Genomic DNA, 18,421 nt, shown 5'->3' on the forward strand with positions numbered 1-18,421 from the left:
TGCAAAGTATTGGGGAATGTGGGTAGACAAGGAAATGAGATTGCTGAGCATCTACTATCATACATTTAAAAATAGGAGGGGAACAGGTGGATGTTTCCAGTTCTGTCTGGCTTAGTTTCTGGCAGTGTATAGTGATGCCAGATCTGTGTAGACTGTGCCCCAGCTTGTTTCTTCACCTCTTCCTGAAAGTAAAAGTTGTTCTTGAAGTTTTGTGGTGTTAGATGTGTTCACTTTGTCCACTTAGTTATTTTAGAAAGCTTTTTTTTTTTTTAACTTTTGGTCTTCCTTTCCTTCTATATATTACTTTGTAAGTTCATAAGGGGAGATATGTGACCTTTCCTATAGTTAGGAAGTGTAGACAGGATTATTAATTCTCTTATGTATTTTGATTTCTTTTAGTCATACCTTCTCCAGATTACCTATTCCTGCTCTGGAACAGGTGCTATCATTAGAAATTCTTTACGACTCCTAAATATATTTGCAAATGATAATATGTGGTAGGTGTAATACAAGTATGCTATCAAGAAACATTTAGGTGTTGCTGGTCTGAGTATACATGATCATTGCTTGATTGTCATTCTTTTCACTCTGAAGTTTACTCAGAAAGCTATTAGTAGAAATTGTGGCCCTGACGGTAAAGAATCCCCCTACAGTGCAGGAGATGAAGGTTCAATTGCTGAGTCGGGAAGATCCTCTGGAGAAGAGAATGGCTACCTACTAAAGTATTCTTGCATGGAAATTCCTTGGACAGAGGAGCCTGGCGGGCTACAGTCCATGGGGCCACAAAGAGTCGGATACAGCTGAGCATGCACACATTTATATGCAGGGAGATAAACAGAGGGAAGAAAAACATCTTTTTGAGCAAGGAGAAATCTTTTTTAAAGGTTATTAATCATCAAAGGGGCAATAGTAGATTTTGTCTTTGAAGGTAGGTATTTATGTCTAATTTAATTTTTTGGTGAGCTTTCCATTTCTTGCCCTATGTATTCAGTGTTGCCATGTATCATTTGACATGAGGAATGATAGTGATTTTCCTGTTTTGATTGAATATACTACTCCAGGAACTAGTCTCCAGCCCTTCACAATCTCATTCTAAAAGACAGACTTCTTTCTGCTATCTCCCAAGAAAAGTAGATAAGCCAATAAAAGGAACATACCTTTGGGTTTTGTCTGGAATTCATATAAAAGTTTCTGTTCTCTGCTAATCTTGAATAGGTGAACATAATAAAGATAATTTTATTATAGAAGTCAGGATTTCTTATAGATGCTTAACTTTATAACATTATATACCCGAAATATGAATAAATCAGGTTTTAGCAACAGAGATAGTTTTGTAGTTCCTCAAATAGTTCAGATATTAAGAGAAGACATTGAGAAATAAATTTCCACCCTCATAGTTTACTTTTTTTCTTACTAACAATAACATCATAATTAAAAATTTTAAATTATCCACATTTTCACCACTCTGATATACATTTATGGTTGGACATCTACCCTATTTTTAAGTGTTTGTATTATAATGATGGTGGCATTTCATAAGGGTATATACATTTCCAAGATGTGATCCTTATAGATAGAAGAATGTAATAACCCTTTTGGGAGAGTGTTAGTTAAGGGGGTAATGTGTGGTATATGTGCTGAATTTGCTAGCTTTTAGCAGCTATTTCTGCATTTTCAGGGAGAGAATTAACACACCAGCTACTTTCAGTGCTCCCTCCACTCCCCAGTAACATGTGGATTCTGAGGGACCTTGTTAGTGAAGACTTTGCTTTGTAGCTTTAATTTTCTGTCTTGAGACCCCTTGGGATTGAATTAAAGGAACTTTGAAAAACAATCATTCTTTTATATAAAGAAATCAGAATTACTTTAAGGTTTTTAAACAATATCAAAGAAAAGCAGATTTTTTGTGAGTATTTTTTTTATTTTTTCAGCAATGGGTGGGTAGTTTTAATCATTTAAGTCATTATTTGGAGTTAAGGATGCAAGCATACTTATGTATTTAATATATATTTGTATCTATGAGCTAGAGTAGTAGTTATCCAACAGGTTTTCAGAAGTGGAAGAAGAAGAAAGTTTTTGTTATTGAATTAATTAACCTAAACACATATTTAATATTGATTACTTGAGAAGTATAGTGATCAAATTTCAGCTTTTAGATCTCTGTTTATATTAAAAGCAGTACTGCTGAGAGCATTTACTTGAGTTTAATGTATAGAATAAAAAAATATATATATATAATCACCCATTATTTTTTCACCTAGTAATTATATATGAATATACTCAATAAATCTTTAATGGCAGTGTATTATGTGCTTGAGGCTAAGGAAGTGGTTTTACTTTAAAGTATATTATTCAACCTATCAACAAATGTGTTTGCTTAGGTTTCAGTAAGAAGCAGCAAAATCTAGTTGTTATGGTTGTATTTTTTTCCCAAAAGGAAAATAGTGATTGAGAGTTAAAGCAAATTTCATTTCTATGCTTTATCCTCCAAAGCTGTTAGAATGTTAACTCTCTTATAGTAGTTACAGAGAATTGGTACAAATACTAAAAATCTCAAGAGTTTTTCTTTGACATTAGGTGAGAGCTCCACCTTGTGATCTTTGAGCATATTTCTTAAAAATTAATAACCTACATACAGTAGGCCTGAAATGTTGTGGTGAGTTTGACTATTAAACTTACACTTTTATTTGAGCTTTATATATTCTTAAAATTTCTGGATTCCCAATTTAGGTCAAATGGCATTAAGTACATTTAAAGACTTTGTGAATTTTTTAATGAAAATCTTTGAGGGAGGCAAATTGTACTTATATATAGCTATACACGTTTAAAATAAAAAGGGAAAAATTCTAAGTTCTTCCTGCAGATAAAGTTTATATTCTTGAAAGAAAAGTAAAAGCTCAGGATACATGGAATTTAATATTATGTTGAATAGTAAGTAGCAGTAGGTGCTTTCTCTTATTGTTACAGGTAGTTCCATAAGGGCAAGGATCACTGATCCCCTGTTCATCACTGTACACCTAGTGATCACCACTACATTTGACACATGGTAGATACTTTTACTTGGATGGATGGATTTTTTTAATATTTAGAAACTTTAAAAAGCAGGTGTTTCACTGGGATAGAGAGTTGGCTAGTGTAATAGTTTTTTCTAAACCTATTAGACCATGGGAAAATGCTTCTTTTTAAAATACAGATACCTTGTCTGGGAGATTTACATCTTTATAAATTCTGTTTTTCTTTTGTGTTTGCTTTGCTTTCTAATTACCAAATATGTGTTAGTATCACCCTACTTTGAGCAAAATAATTTGACCTGGCAAGACTTCTTATACACTAGAAATTAATTTTGTGTTATTTAGAGGAATATAGTATATCATACAATACCTGTTTTATTTAGTGAAGTGAAAGTGTTAGACGCTAAGTGGTGGTCTGACTCTTTGCGATCCCATGTTCTGTAGCCTGCCAAGGCGCCTCTGTCCATGGGATTTCCCAGGCCAGAATACTGGAGTGGGTAGCCATTCCCTTCTTGAGGGGATCTTCCTGACCCAGGGATTGAACCTGGGTCTCCTGCATTGCAGGCAGATTCTTTGCCTTCTGAGCCACCAAGGAAGCCTGTTTTATTTAGTGCTGTCTGCTTTTCAGAGCTGATTCATTCTTTATGTCCTTTGAGAGCATACATTTATGAACTGTCTTTAAAGTCTGCTTAAAAACTGTGTATTAATATTTAGGGAATGCACGGAGTTTGGTTTTATAAAGCGTTCAAACGAAGGGGTGGGGGCAGGTAGGGAAACAGACACAGCAAGTCTTGATTTCCATTTTGCCATCTAGATGATGTGTTGATTAGAACTGATTAACTATACCTCTCCAACTCACTAAATAAAAATCAAAATCGTTTTCTTTTTTAAAAATAGTTTTCTTTCTAAAATAAGTTGGGGGCTTCCCTGGTGGCTCAGTCAGTGGTAAAGAATCCACCTACCAATGCAGGAGACATGGGTTGGATCCTTGGTCTGGGAAGATCCCATATGACACAGAGCCACTAAGCCCATCTGCCACAATCACTGAGCCTGCTCTCTAGAGCCCACATGCTGCAAATACTGAAATCCACGTACCTAGAGCCTGTACTCTGTTAGAAGAGAAGCTACTGCAATGAGAAGCTCGTGCACTGCAACTAGAGAGTAGCTCCTGCTTGCTGCAACTAGAGAAGAAAGCCATGCATCAGTGAAGACCCAGCACAGCTCAAAATAAATAAAAAAAAATAAGTTGGGATTTTTAGGAGGCTGAAGTGTATCCTACATGTGATGACAGGTCTCAACTCTGATATACTACTTATATAGTTCCTTAGATTACAATAAAAATAAAACCAGATTAAAAATTAGTAGTCTTGAAGGGTAACAATCCTGGGATCAGTATTTGCAGCATGATTTAGTGTGAGAAGACCATTCTACCAGTCATACCTAATAAAGATTTTACAATATGAGTATTCTTCAGAGAAAAAGAAAACTCAAAGTGGTGCTATAGACAACCCTTGATTAGTGCCTGTTTTGTGTATTATTGATCCTTGTTTCTCCTCTTCATTATTCTGCTGTACATAGTAGCTTAATTAGAGTAAGCAAGGAAATGCAGTGTTTTGAATGTTGGAATATCAATTACATATTAGTAGCCATTCACTGTCATGCATTGGAGAAGGAAATGGCAACCTGCTCCAGTGTTCTTGCCTGGAGAACCCGAGGGACGGGGGAGCCTGGTGGGCTGCCGTCTGTGGGGTCACACAGAGTCGGACACGACTGAAGCGACACAGCAGCAGCAGCAGCCATTTATGATGTGTTTTAGAGTTTTAAAATTAATGGAAAAATTGATCATTTCAATTTAGAAGATCATTCATGAGAAGAACTTCTCATCACTATGTGGTATTTGAAGATTTATTCATTAATTTGATGTGTTTAGTCTTTAGGTGGCCACCAAGTATAAGATTCACTTGGAAATAAAAGCATAAAGTTTTAAAACAAAGTTATACATAAGATTAAGAGCTTCAGACCCAGCCTATTTTCTCTTTTATAGGCTTTTCATTTGCTTTTTTAGATCACTCTCTTACTGAGAATTTGCATCTTCCTATGGCCAGGCTTAGTTTGGTCACAAATGCATTCATCTGTTGTTCGTATGACATTACTGGTATTTAAATTGACTATAAGTTCCTTGAAGGAATATATCCATCTGGGCTAACATTTTTTTTCCATTTTCTTGTTAAATGCAGGTGGTAATATCATAAAGTAGTTATTAAAAAACAGGCTTTGGATCTCTATTTTTTTTCTGTGATAGAAGAATCTGTTTTTAAAATGTTTCAAAATTATATCTTAGATTTTAAAAATTAGCTCCTTTTAACTATACATCATAAGCAAAAGCTAGAGAATTTTTAGGCATTTTGTATTACGATTTAAACTTGTCATAAAGATTTTACAATGAGTAAAAGTCACATTGTGTTTCCAGTTAGGGCATCTGTCTTTTTTAAGCCATGCTAGAGAATTATAACAAATTCTAAAGAATGATTGTAATAGAAGCTTCTTTCTTTGTATTTGTTGTTACTATTGTGGGGCTACAACAGTTGCAGCAAATCCATATCTAGAAAAAGCAGTCAAATGCAAAGGATAGAAATCCTTATTAACTAAAACACTTTAGCAGACACTTGGAAATTTAGTTTTTGGGTAGATACCCTTCCCAACATTTTTGGTGTGTTTATAATATGGCATTTCTTCTCCCCCACCCCCGTCCTTTTTAAAGGGATTGTCTGCCTTAGAAGAAAGAAACAAACCATCATTTTACCCACATAAATATATGACTACATTTCTGACATTGGGGCGTTACAGAAGATGATAAAGAAATGATAGCAGCTCCAGAAATACCAACTGATTTTAATCTACTTCAGTAAGTATATTATGATAATTTCTAACTAACTTGTTTTTTCCATAAAATGGGAACTGTATTAACTTCAGTTAAAGTTACTTCTGCTTGAGAAGATACAGTGTTTCAGTATAAGATAGCATGCATACTTTGAAATAGTTTATACCAATGCTTACTGGATTCTATTACCTTTTTTTGTAGTGTGCTTATTTTGTAATTTAGATACTGGAGAATTTATTATTTTTGCTGTTCAGTTCTTCGAGTCCATACTTGGTTTTACAATAACAACTGTTTTGAAGGGAGTGTCATGAAATTTCTTAAAATGTTACATGTTCTCATTAGTAAGGAATATATACCATGCAATAGTATTTAGGATGTATATAATGTCAGATTGTCAGATTTCTGTTTAAAATCAACTGACAGACTGAAACAGATGTAGGAGGTTTAAGACGTGCTCTCCTTTTTTTCCCCAGAAACAAATTACATGCTCATTGGTTCATAAAGTGATTTCAACATAGGTATTTTCTTTACTCTTGTCTTAAAAGCTACCTATATGCCTTCTTCAACTTTTATTCTCATTACTCTTTAGTGTTTTCATGTAGGAAAGAATTTGAGCTACTATTTGCAGTAGTGATTTTCATTCTAAGCTCCAGTTTCATGAGGTGCCTAAGTGAAGAGTGAACCTTTAAACTGCTCGTGGACCCTATTAGCTTTACACACACATATACCACACTGTGTTTGTTATTAGAATCTTTAAAAGACTTGATTTTAAAACAGATCCTCGTTGCTACAAATTTTGAAAACGACAGATATCCTCATACATATTGGTGTCTGGTGTCTGCTTTGGATATTTTACAGATTTTCATTTAAAAAGTAATTTTATCATTTTCAGGCTATTGAGTCTACTAGGTTATTTATTACCAGTATTTCAGAGCATGTTTTTTAATATGATTTTAGTCCCAGTTTATGTTGACTCTTAGTTTCTTGAGGAAAGCTTCTTGTTTTTCTTTTGTTTCTTTGAGGGAGGATATGGGAGGGTTTGACTATTATAATATTATCTTATGAAGTTTCTTAAATGCATTAATACAGTAGAGATAATTTTAAAATTTTTTGTTATAGAGTATTGACTATTAGAATATCTCGAGTAATTAGGACCTGAAATAGGATAATCAGTTCAGTTCAGTTGCTCAGTCGTGTCTGACTCTGCATGCCCATAGACTGCGGCACACCAGGCTTCCCTGTCCTTTACCAACTCCCGGGGCTTGCTCAAACTCATGTACATTGATTTGGTGATGCCATCCAACCATCTCATCCTCTGTCGTCCCCTTCTCCTCCTGCCTTCGATCTTGCCCAGCATCAGGGTCTTTTCCAATCAATGAGTCAGTTTTTCGCATCAGGTGGAAATAGGATAATAGATAAGAGGAAATGGCTGTTGTGGAGGTAAACTAGGCAGCATTTGATTTGGTATGTGAGGTTGGGGCAGGGTAAAGAGAAAGGAGTGGAAGATTTATTCCTGTGACAGATGACTGAAGTTTCAGGCCACTAAAAGGTTAACCCAGTATACTCTGTGAACATATTAGCATATTGTAATTTCACCTAGTTTAGATTTTTGTTGTTGTTTTGATCTTAAAGGGAAGCGATAGAGAAAGACAGACTCAGAAGAATATTTTTTCTCTGGTTTGGGATTTTTTAGACTGTCACCCTAATTACTCCAGTTTTCTTCAGAAGGTTTTCCAGTTAGTAATAAACCTGTAGTGGCTCATTCTTTCAGTTGGGATAGCCTGGAGATGAGAATTAAGAATGTAATTGAGCCATTGATTACTCTTTGGTCATTGGAATATTGGCAAAGACTAGTGATTGCTGACTTGGAGCATTTGCTGAGCTTTCTAAGGGAGCTAGTGTCTCACAGATATCTTGAGGAAGAAAAAAGTATTACTTACACGCCAGGATGTTTAAAAACATTTTCGATTTTTTTTTTTGCAAAGCCATTTAGGCATGTGGGAAGATTATTGATGACAGCAGTCTTAAGATGTAAGAGGTGTGAGTTTCAGGGTTAATATTAGGTAGTCATTCAGGTTTTGATGCATTAACTATGGGAAATGGTGTTTATTACAGGCTATTTTCCTTGCAGCATTGTAGGACATAGTTAGGATTGCCAGTATCTTCAATACATTGCTTACATAACTTGGTAGGTAAGTGCTATAAATAGTAATTTTTTACCCTGCTAGCATCTTAGCCATTATTTTACATTTATAAAAAGTATTCCTAACTCACAGCCTCTGGACAACTGGTTATTATAGCAATAAAAATGGAAATAGAAGAAGTTTAATTAGAGAAGACTAGCAGAGCCTAGTGGGCTGCTGTCTATGGGGTCGCACAGAGTCAGACATGACTGTTGTTGCAGCAGCAGCAACAACTTTAGAAATTGGAGAAGGCAATGGCACCCCACTCCAGTACTCTTGGCTGGAATATCCCGTGGATGGAAGAGCCTGGTAGGCTGCAGTCCATGGGGTCGTGAAGAGTCAGACACGACTGAGCGACTTCACTTTCACTTTTCACTTTCATGCATTGGAGAAGGAAATGGCAACCCACTCCAATGTTCTTGCCTGGAGAATCCCAGGTTTGGGGGAGCCTGATGGGCTGCTGTCTGTGGGGTCTCACAGAGTCGGACACGACTGAAGTGACTTAGCAGCAGCAGCAGCAGCTTTAGAAATATAGCCTTTCACTTGGATTCTATTTATCTTAAAAACAAAACTGATAATAGTTTTACCCATTGAAAATGGTACAACTTTTATCTTTTATGTGTTTTTCAATTCTAAAAGCCTTTATGAGTGATTCAAATACCAAGTATGCCTTGCTTTAAGCATTTAAGGGTGGGTATGTTACTGCTATTTAGCTAGATGGACCCGGTTTTACATATATAGGAAGCATCACCCATGTATATTTAAATTGATTTACTTCCATTATCCCTTGGGCTTCCCTCGTAGCTAAGTCAGTAAAGAGTCTGCCTGCAATGCAGAAGACCTGGGTTCCATCCCTGGGTCAGGAAGATCCCCTGGAAAAGGAAGTGGCAACCCACTCCAGTATTCTTGCCTGGAAACTCCCATGGACGGAGGAGCCTGGCAGACTACAGTAGTCTATGGGGTCGCAAGAGTCGAACACGACAGAGCTAAGCACATACGCACACTTCCATTACGTCCTAGAAAATATGGGTAATACATAGCACCCCTTCTACTCCAAAATGAGGGGCAAAATGAGAACTATAAATTGGTGTCTTAGAGATTAAAGAGACTTGAGAGAGTTCCTTCTTTCCTGCATAAATATTATTTGTAAATGTGAAGATTGAGAGGTTGTCAGTTGTTCAGGGTCACACAGTTTCCTAGTATTGTATTAACTAGAAACAGTTCTCTTGACTAGCTCAATACCTTTTTACTTTATAAAAGATTTTGATCAGTTAGCATACTTCCATACTCCGTTTCAAATGATTTAGTTTGTAAAAACGTTTCTGTATAGTCTTTCAGAAATACATGTTATACTTAGATTTATAAATAGTTTGGGATGATGTAGGAAAGGTCATAAGAACCTTAATATTGCTAAAATTACCTAATAAAGGTTATCTCATACCTAGTGCTAAAATATAGTTTTACCTGAGCACCATGATCTTTGAATCAAAAAATGAAACCAGCCATTCTAATAGAACAGCACAGTTCTTAAAGTTAGAAGTTTGAGAGCCCCTGTTTTCATTTTTATACTCTGGTTAAAAGTTAACAAGAGAAATGTTTAGACATTTATGTTTTAGATTAATGTTTTTGTGTTATATAATTTTTTTTTGTTTTTCTTTTAAATTTTATTTTACTTTACAATACTGTATTGGTTTTGCCATACATCAACATGAATCCGCCATGGGTGTACATGAGTTCCCAATCCTGAACCCCCCCTCCCACCTCCCTCCCCATACCATCTCTCTGGGTCATCCCAGTGCACCAGCCCCAAACATCCTGTATCCTGCATCGAACCTAGACTGGCAATTCATTTCTTACATGATATTATACATGTTTCAATGCCATTCTCCCAAATCATCCCACCTTCTCCCTCTCCCACAGAGTCCAAAAGTCTGTTCTGTACATCTTTTGAGACCATGTTTTTGTGTTATATAATTTTATATGTTTGGTAATATGCTATGATATGATACTTTGGAAAAGCATCTTAATTACATTTAATACTAATGTAGTTTTATAATGAGTTAACATGTCCTTTCTTTTAGAAAATATGGCAAAATTTAGAAACTCCATTTACATTTCTAAGACAGCTTTTAAATAATTGCTTATCTTTTTCTCATAGGGAGTCAGAAACACACTTTTCTTCTGACACAGATTTTGAAGACATTGAAGGAAAAAACCAAAAGCAAGGCAAAGGAAAAGTATGTACAGAATATATGTGCAGAATATGTGTACCGAATATGTGTCTTTATTTTGGTTCTTAAGATCATAATTACACATGAATATATATATATGCATATATATATATATATAGTATTTTTAGTTACATCTCAGATGTTTTCTTTAAAAAATGCTTTTTCCACTGATAAGTATGGTAAACCTTTGAACACATGTGGTTTCTTTGACTTCTAGACCAAATACCTTTTGATTGTCTACTTTTACTACTATAAAGTTGGAATTAATAAGTCATTATTTCCAGTAGTTTATTTTATAAAGCATTGTATGCTGAAGCAAAATGTGATATTCTGTTGGTTTTATTTTTATTGACACGAGTAGTCCAATATAAAGCAAATTGGTAAATTTCTCTAAAGCACCCTAAAAATGTAACCTATGAGGTTTACTATTGACAGTGACTGTTTATGAATAATGTCAAGGATAAAAACGAACAAAGTGAAGTTCTGAGTCAATAGAATGCAAGTTTAGAGTTTGAGTGGATAGCCTGAGAGATGTGGATAACTTAGTGAATGGTTAAATTATTTTGGAAAGTACCTTTGACTCTGTGCATGTGTAAATACGTTGTGCAAAAGATGACTCTTTTTGTTCAGCATTTTCTTTGCCGAAATGAATTTTGGATTCATATTTTCTCATGACACATTTACTTAAAAATGTCTAAATAATGCTGAAATGTATGATGAACAAAGTAAAAATTTCTCATTTTAAATATGTAAACATTTTGATGAACATATACACATATATAAACATGCATGTAGAATTTTACTTAAATGGAATCAAACTATGCGAACTGTTTCATTTGCTTTTAAAACTTAATGGTATGTTGTCAGAAGCTTTCCTATCAATGAATTTTTCCTCTCTGTAATTTTTGATGGTATCATAGTATCACATTTTTAAAAAAGTTTTTATTTATTTGACTGCACTGGGTCTCAGTTGTGACATGTGGGATCTAGCTCCCTGACCAGGGATCAAACCTGGTTCCCCTGCATTGGGAGCACGGAGTCCCAACCACTGGAGCACCAGGGAAGTCCCATAGTATCACATTTTATATAGCAAACATAATTTATTTAGCTAGTCCTTGGAATATCTTTTTAGAGCGCACATAATCCATGTGTTTCATATTTCCTATGCACTGTTAGTCTCTTAAAAAGTAGTAGTATGAGAGAGAACATGTGAACGAATACACATGTTAACTCATGACTATCCAAATACAGCCATAATTTTAGTGGGTAGTTAACAGTTATTCATTAGAAAATCATTTTTTATTGGTTCTGCAGCCATCTTTCAAAACTGAAATTCTGCTTTTGGCTTTGATTTAATTTGCAAGTTGGGATAAGACTTATAGTGGCATCTGAATAGAGTAGTCATTGCCCTTGGTTATTAGGGGGTCAGATCAAAGATTTATTATAACAGTAATCATATTTTGACCCTATATCATGTACATTTGATGCACTGTGCTAATAATTTTACCTGTTATCTAACATTTGAACAACGCCATAGATTAGAAAACTTGCTTATTTTTATAGACAGTAAACTGAGATCTATTGAAGCTTAATGGTTGAGGAATTGAACCCACATTTGTTAAAAGAAGGTACTCTTAATCCACTATAGTATATACTACCTCATAGTCTTTTCTTAATAGGTTTTTCCCCCTACAAGATTAGCTTCTTTACTTCTTGTCCTTCCCAATATTGTCTGCCTTTGCACATTGTTTTTTGTAGCACAGCATATCCATTGAACCATTTTAGTTGTACTAATTAGTTTTTCATACCAACAGGGAATATTGAGGCATATGATAGATAAATTGCAAATATATAGTTCCATGTTAATTAACATGAACATTTCATACTTTTCTAGTGTATACTTTGTAGCTGAGCTTTTCTTTTACCCTTATCTCTGAATATTTTTTTTTTTTTTTTTGCTGCTGGAGACAGAAGCCTTTCTTTCTTCAATTAGGAATTAGTGACTTAGGTTCACAAAGACTGAATATCATTAACAAAATAAGGTAAATTAACAAGTAGTATCTCTCATTGGTTAGGAAGGGATTTGAAGTATTTCCTAAGAGTAGAGTGGTTTTAGATTCTTGAAGAAGAAAGAACCCTTTATAGAACAAAGCATGGAAACATACAGTCAGTGGAAGTGGCTGAGCAGCGATCTGCAGACTATGGCCTGTTTTTATACTACCCATGAGTTAAGAATGGTTTTTACATTTTTTAAGGATAGTAAAGGTAAAGAATATGTGACAGAGACAGTATGTGGCCTGCAGAGCCTTGAAAGTATTTACTGTCTGATGCTTTACAGAAAGTTTGCTCTAGATCATAGAAATGTGTAGATCTAGAAGAGACCCTCAATCATCTGTTCTAATCTGTAAAGATTTTAATACAACTCTGGCATTTTAGAAAAGAGAACTTTGAAATGAGGAGTGACTTTTTTAAAAATAGTGTATAAATTGGAGGTGTTTTATATCTGGGGCATGTGGGCAACTGTTTCACTGATTATGAAGTCTCCACACCCAACATTAACAACTTTCTTATAAAAGGGCTTCACTTCTATAGTATTTGTTAATTGAATTTTCATGATAAGTAAGTGTTGATGGGAGGGCCCAGAACAAAAATGAGATTGATATACCCATTCATACTTCTTAGAATTGTCAATTCAGTGCAGTGATTTATAAGACTAACGATAGACATCAAGTTAAAATGTTGAACTAATTACAAGTTAATTATTTCACAGAGTTTTGTTATTGCTGCTGCCCACTACAGTCTGTACCCTAAAGCAACAATCCTATGAAGTAGACACTTTTTCCTTTTTTTATTTTTATCCTCACTTTACAAATTAGAAAATCTCTCTGAAGCACAGTGTGGTTAAGTAATGTGCCGAAGATTCCTCAGCTAACAGGAGTAGAAATTTGGGACCCAGTAGTCTGTCAAATCTACAGAGACTGTGCTCCAAACTGCAGTGTTGCATGAGGTATATGGCAGTATAAGTGAAAAAAATCGGTACCACAAAGAGGCTGTCATAACCATATAATTTTACTATGACATGTGTATGGCACTCTGCTTTAGGTCAGGTTAGAGTATTTCATAATTATGTACCCTATCAGCTGCTTCTGTAGCTTTATTTTGAACTCTCAAGGATAAGGATATAACTTAAATCAATTTGTATCTTCATGCAGACTTGTAAAAAAGGCAAAAAAGGTCCAGGAGAGAAGGGCAAAGGTGGAAATGGAGGAGGAAAACCTCCTTCTGGTCCAAACCGAATGAATGGTCATCATCAACAGAATGGAGTGGAAAACATGATGTTGTTTGAAGTTGTTAAAATGGGCAAGAGTGCTATGCAGGTAATGTTTATTGTGTTCTTCCCAGTTCATTTGTACATTGTGAACTTTAGTGAGTTATATAAAATATATTCCTGATTTTTCTAATATGTAAAAAAATTTTTTCACACTACTTACTATAAAAAAGCAACAAACTAGTCGGGAAACTAGGAATCTGTCAGTTCAGACATAAGACCATTAAGCTGTGTCTTGAGTCATTTTCTTCTGTATTATTTTTTTAATGGCATCTCACAAAAAATTATTTGGTCAAAAAATATGCTGCCATAAACCCTGACTGTGATGTTTCAGTTTCCTCTGAATTTATATAGTGGCTGTTAAAACATGAAATTCTTTACACATACAGAATTCTCGGTTGAGTGACCTAATGTAATCACTATCCACTTGAGTGAATTTTTTTGATCACTGTTGTCTATTCCAGATTTTATTACTTGTACTGTTTCTTAGCAGAGAAGTACAAAGTTAGAGTCACCCATGTCAAATTATCCTAATTTTGTTTCTTCATATTTTTATGACAACAGAAACGTTTTGGCTTTATACCCCTGTAGTTTTTAAAAATTGAATCAACACTATACTCAATATACATGTTTAATGAAATTATAAAATATTCATAGAAACTAATAAATAAAATTTTTTTACATGTAAGGGATTGTTAGCTTTTGAACCATCACCAGTTGTATAGTGCAGTGTAGTTTCTTGAATTTGAATTAACTCATTTATTCATATATGGTTAGCTTTCATATAGTTGTAATTAGGATGTGGATTTTATTTCTTGTTTAATATTTTAAATTATTATTTTGTGTACACATTAAAAAATAATGTCATCTTATAATACTGTGCTAGGGTTTATTTAGTTATTCCCTAATTTCAAAAATTATCCTGCCCTCTCTAGTTCCCATTTTGGATTAATTTTATTGAAGAGATAAATTATCTCTGTCATATTGTATACCATTTCGTTACTTTCCTTTTTATATTTATATTGTACTTTTTGTCTGTAATATTTTGTTCTAAGTGGTTAAATGTATTAATCTTTTTTTCTGATATTTTGTCATTTTTGTTACCATTAGAAATCTCAACTTATATCTACACCTAATTAGGCTATTCTATTTTTGTCTAGTTTGTAGGTTTTTTTTTTTTAATTAACTTTTTGGCACATCAGAAATTTTTAATAGGAAATGTGAGGGCTTAGCTTTATATTTCTTTTTGTTAATGGTATATCAGTGAACATTTTCCTTATTTTTGTGTTGCCTATGGTTTGTCATATGTTGAGATTGTACTTTTATGCCATTTGTCTTCTAAATGTGCTTTCCCCCTTAAAAGCAGTATATCCACAGTACTAATTGATTTCCCTGAATCATCTCTCTACCTCTAGTTTGTTTTGTGTACTCCCACTTGTGTTATCTTTCTAACACCAGATTTGATCAAGAGTCTTCTGTTGACAACCTTCTAAGAGTCCTTCCTTATCTAACAGCCCAGCCCTGGCTTCCTTACGCATGCTTGCTGTTCTCTAGCCACCATATGTTCTCTGCCCCTAGACCTTGCTTTTTGTTTTTCTTACTGCCTGAAGTAGTCTTATTTTTCTCCCTTCCATATCACCCAGGATTGACTAATTCAAATGTCACTCTTTTAGTGGGGAACATTCTTGGATTCTATCTCCTTCTCTCCTTGAATGTATTTCTTACTTTTCTCTTTTCAGTGTATTACAGTTATGCACATGTCCGAATTTGCTTCTAGATTGTTAATGCCTAGATCAGGGACTGTGTATTATTCATTTTTTTGTATCCCTAGTAGTTTGTCGCTCAGTCATGTCCGACTCTTTGTGACACCATGGACTGTAGCCTACCAGGCTCCTCCCTCCATGGGATTCTCCAGGCAAGAGTACTGGAGTGGGTTGCCATTTCCTTCTCCAGGGGATCTTCACGACCCAGGGATCGAACCCGGGTCTCCCGCATTGCAGGCAGACGCTTTTAACCTCTGAGCCTAGGATATCCCTATTCTGGTAATTATAAGTGAGAGTGAATAAGTACAGGACTCACAGTTTTAAAATAATTCTTTAAAAAGAAGAAATCATGCATGTGCCCCTAGTTCTATTATATAATAGATGTTGAATTTTATTGAATGAGGTTTTAGTATACAATTTGATGGTTAAATTTTTAAATATATTTCATCATGATAGCTTGTATTGTTTACTATTTGTATTTTATTTGTATTTATTACAGTGGCCTTATATAAATTCTAGTATAAATTCTGTTTTGAGCTTCATGAATAACTTTTTGGTAAGATGTGGTGATATTTTGTAAGATTTCATTAAATATTTTTGTATCCTTATTGATGAGAATAGCCCTTGTTGTACTTATCAATTGCTGCATAACAAACACCCCAAACTAAGTGGTGTAAAAGAACAACCATTTTTTTATATTATGCTTAGTGATTCTGTGGATCTAGAATTCATACAGAGGTAAATAGGGTTGTCTCTTCTATGCTTCCATCCATGATGCCTGGAGTCTTAGGTGAGATAGCTTTAATGCCTGGAGGTGACAAAAGCAGGGACTGTGATCATCTGGAGACTTCTTTATTCCTGTTTGGTGCCTAGTCAGGAGTGACTTGAAGGCTGGGCTCACCTAGAACTGTTACCTTCAGTTCAGTTCAGTCGCTCAGTCATGTCTGACTCTTTGCGACCCCATGAATCACAGCATGCCAGGCCTCCCTGTCCATCACCAACTCCCAGAGTTCATTCAAACTCACATCCATTGAGTTGGTGATGCCATCTAGCCATCTCATCCTCTCTCTCCCCTTCTTCTGTCCCCGATCCTTCCTAGCATCAGAGTCTTTTCCAGTGAGTCAACTCTTTGCATGAGGTGGCCAAAGATTGGAGTTTCAGCTTCAGCATCAGTCCCTCCAGTGAACACCCAGGACTGATCTCCTTTAGAATAGACTGGTTGGATCTCTTTACAGTCCAAGGGACTCTCAAGAGTCTTCTCCAACACCTCAGTTCAATTCTTTGGCGCTCAGCTTTCTTCACAGTCCAACTCTCACATCCATACATGACCACTGGAAAAACCATAGCCTTGACTAGACGGACCTTTGTTGGCAAAGTAATATCTCTGCTGTTGAATATGCTGTCTAGGTTGGTCATAACTTTCCTTCCAAGGAGTAAGCGTCTTTTAATTTCATGGCTGCAATCACCATCTGCAATGCTTTTGGAGCCCAAAAAAATAAAATCTGACACTGTTTCCACTGTTTCCCCATCTGTCAGCCATGAAGTGATGGGACCAGATGCCATGATCTTCGTTTTCTGAATGTTGAGCTTGAAGCCAGCTTTTTCACTCTCCTCTTTCACTTTCATCAAGAGGCTTTTTAGTTCCTCTTCACTTTCTGCCATAAGGGTGGTGTCATTAAGTACCTACAAATGGTCCTTACACGTGACTTGGCTTCTTACTTTACTGTAAGAAGTAGCTTCTGGGGTAGAGAGACTGTACTGAGAGGAAGTGTCTAGTTCCATAGGGCTGTGAGAACCCAGTGCAGAAGTTGAATAGCCTTCTATGACCTAATCTTGGAAGCATCATTTTTACTGCACTCTGTTCTAGAGAAGGGGACATAAACTTCACTTCTTTTTGAGAAGCAATGTCAAACAACTTGGGGCCATGTTTTTAAACTTCCCATAGTCACATAATATATTCTCTTGATATTTATTGCTTGTATCATATTTGAGAATCATCTTAAAAACGTTTCTTTCATAAATTCAGTTGGTTGACATACACAAGCTGCTGTAAAGTATAGAAAAAGACGAAAATCTAGAAATTAAGCATTTTTTTAAGAAAATGTCCAGTCAATCTCCATGAGCCAGATAATTCTTAAATAATATTTCCTTTTTCTTTTTTTGTACATCAAGTTGTATATATTTTATTAATTCACTTCATACTCAGATTCCATATGTATTTAACTTAAAACATTTTCCTTCCTGAGTTTTTAGTTTTATATTAGCTGTTTTTTATCACCCTAATTTTAAAATTTTATTTTAAAATTGTTTTTGTCTGTCTTGTGGTTTCCTCTTCTGTCCATAAAGGAATATAGTACTGCTTTTATTTATTTGCTGAGCTGTGCAGCATGCGGGGTCTTAGTTCCCCAAGCAAAAGTCAAACCTGCTCCCACTGCAGTTGAAGTGCAGAGTCTTAACCACTGGACTGCCAGGGAGGTCTCAGTACTACTGTTATTTTTTAGTTCTCTTCTTTTTTTTTAAAAAAAATTACTGTATTGAGATATACTTCACAAACCATGAAATTCACTGTTATAAAGTATACATTTAATGGGTTTTAGTACATTCACAAGAGTTGTGCAGCCATCACCACAGTCAGATTTTAGAATTTTTTCCATCCCCAGAAAAAAACCTCATGCCATTAGCAGTCACTTTCTCCTCAGCTGACTGAAAGTCTAGGCAACCATGAATCTACTTTCTATAAATTTGCCTATTCTGGATATTTCATATAAATGGAGTCATACAAATATATGATTGTTTTTGAGTGGCTTATTTGGTTTAGCATAATGTTTTTAAGGTTCATCCATGGTGTGGCATGTGTTACAACTTCATTATTTTTTATTGCCAAATAATATTACATTCCATTTTATGGATAGACCATATTTTGTTTACCTCTTCATCCCTTGATGTACCTGTAGTTTGTTTTTACCTTTTGACTTTTGTGAATAATGCTGTTATATGATTATTACTGAATAAGGTTTTGTTTGG

General features: G+C 35.0%; 1 protein-coding gene across 4 annotated transcripts in view; it reads left to right on the forward strand.

The window, feature by feature from the left end:
- STAG2 (stromal antigen 2) overlaps nucleotides 1-18,421 on the forward strand; it is a 129,144-nt gene that overhangs the window by 42,318 nt on the left and 68,405 nt on the right. For all 4 annotated transcript variants that reach the window (XM_018044159.1, XM_018044161.1, XM_018044160.1 and 1 more), the window contains exons 2-4: nucleotides 5,773-5,916; nucleotides 10,234-10,312; nucleotides 13,519-13,683. In XM_018044159.1, the coding sequence (XP_017899648.1) occupies nucleotides 5,873-5,916; nucleotides 10,234-10,312; nucleotides 13,519-13,683 (288 nt within the window). In that variant the 5' untranslated portion in view covers nucleotides 5,773-5,872. The remainder of the gene's footprint in view (nucleotides 1-5,772; nucleotides 5,917-10,233; nucleotides 10,313-13,518; nucleotides 13,684-18,421) is intronic.

This window comes from Capra hircus (assembly GCF_001704415.2).
Source record: "Capra hircus breed San Clemente chromosome X unlocalized genomic scaffold, ASM170441v1, whole genome shotgun sequence".
Lineage (NCBI taxonomy): Eukaryota > Metazoa > Chordata > Mammalia > Artiodactyla > Bovidae > Capra > Capra hircus.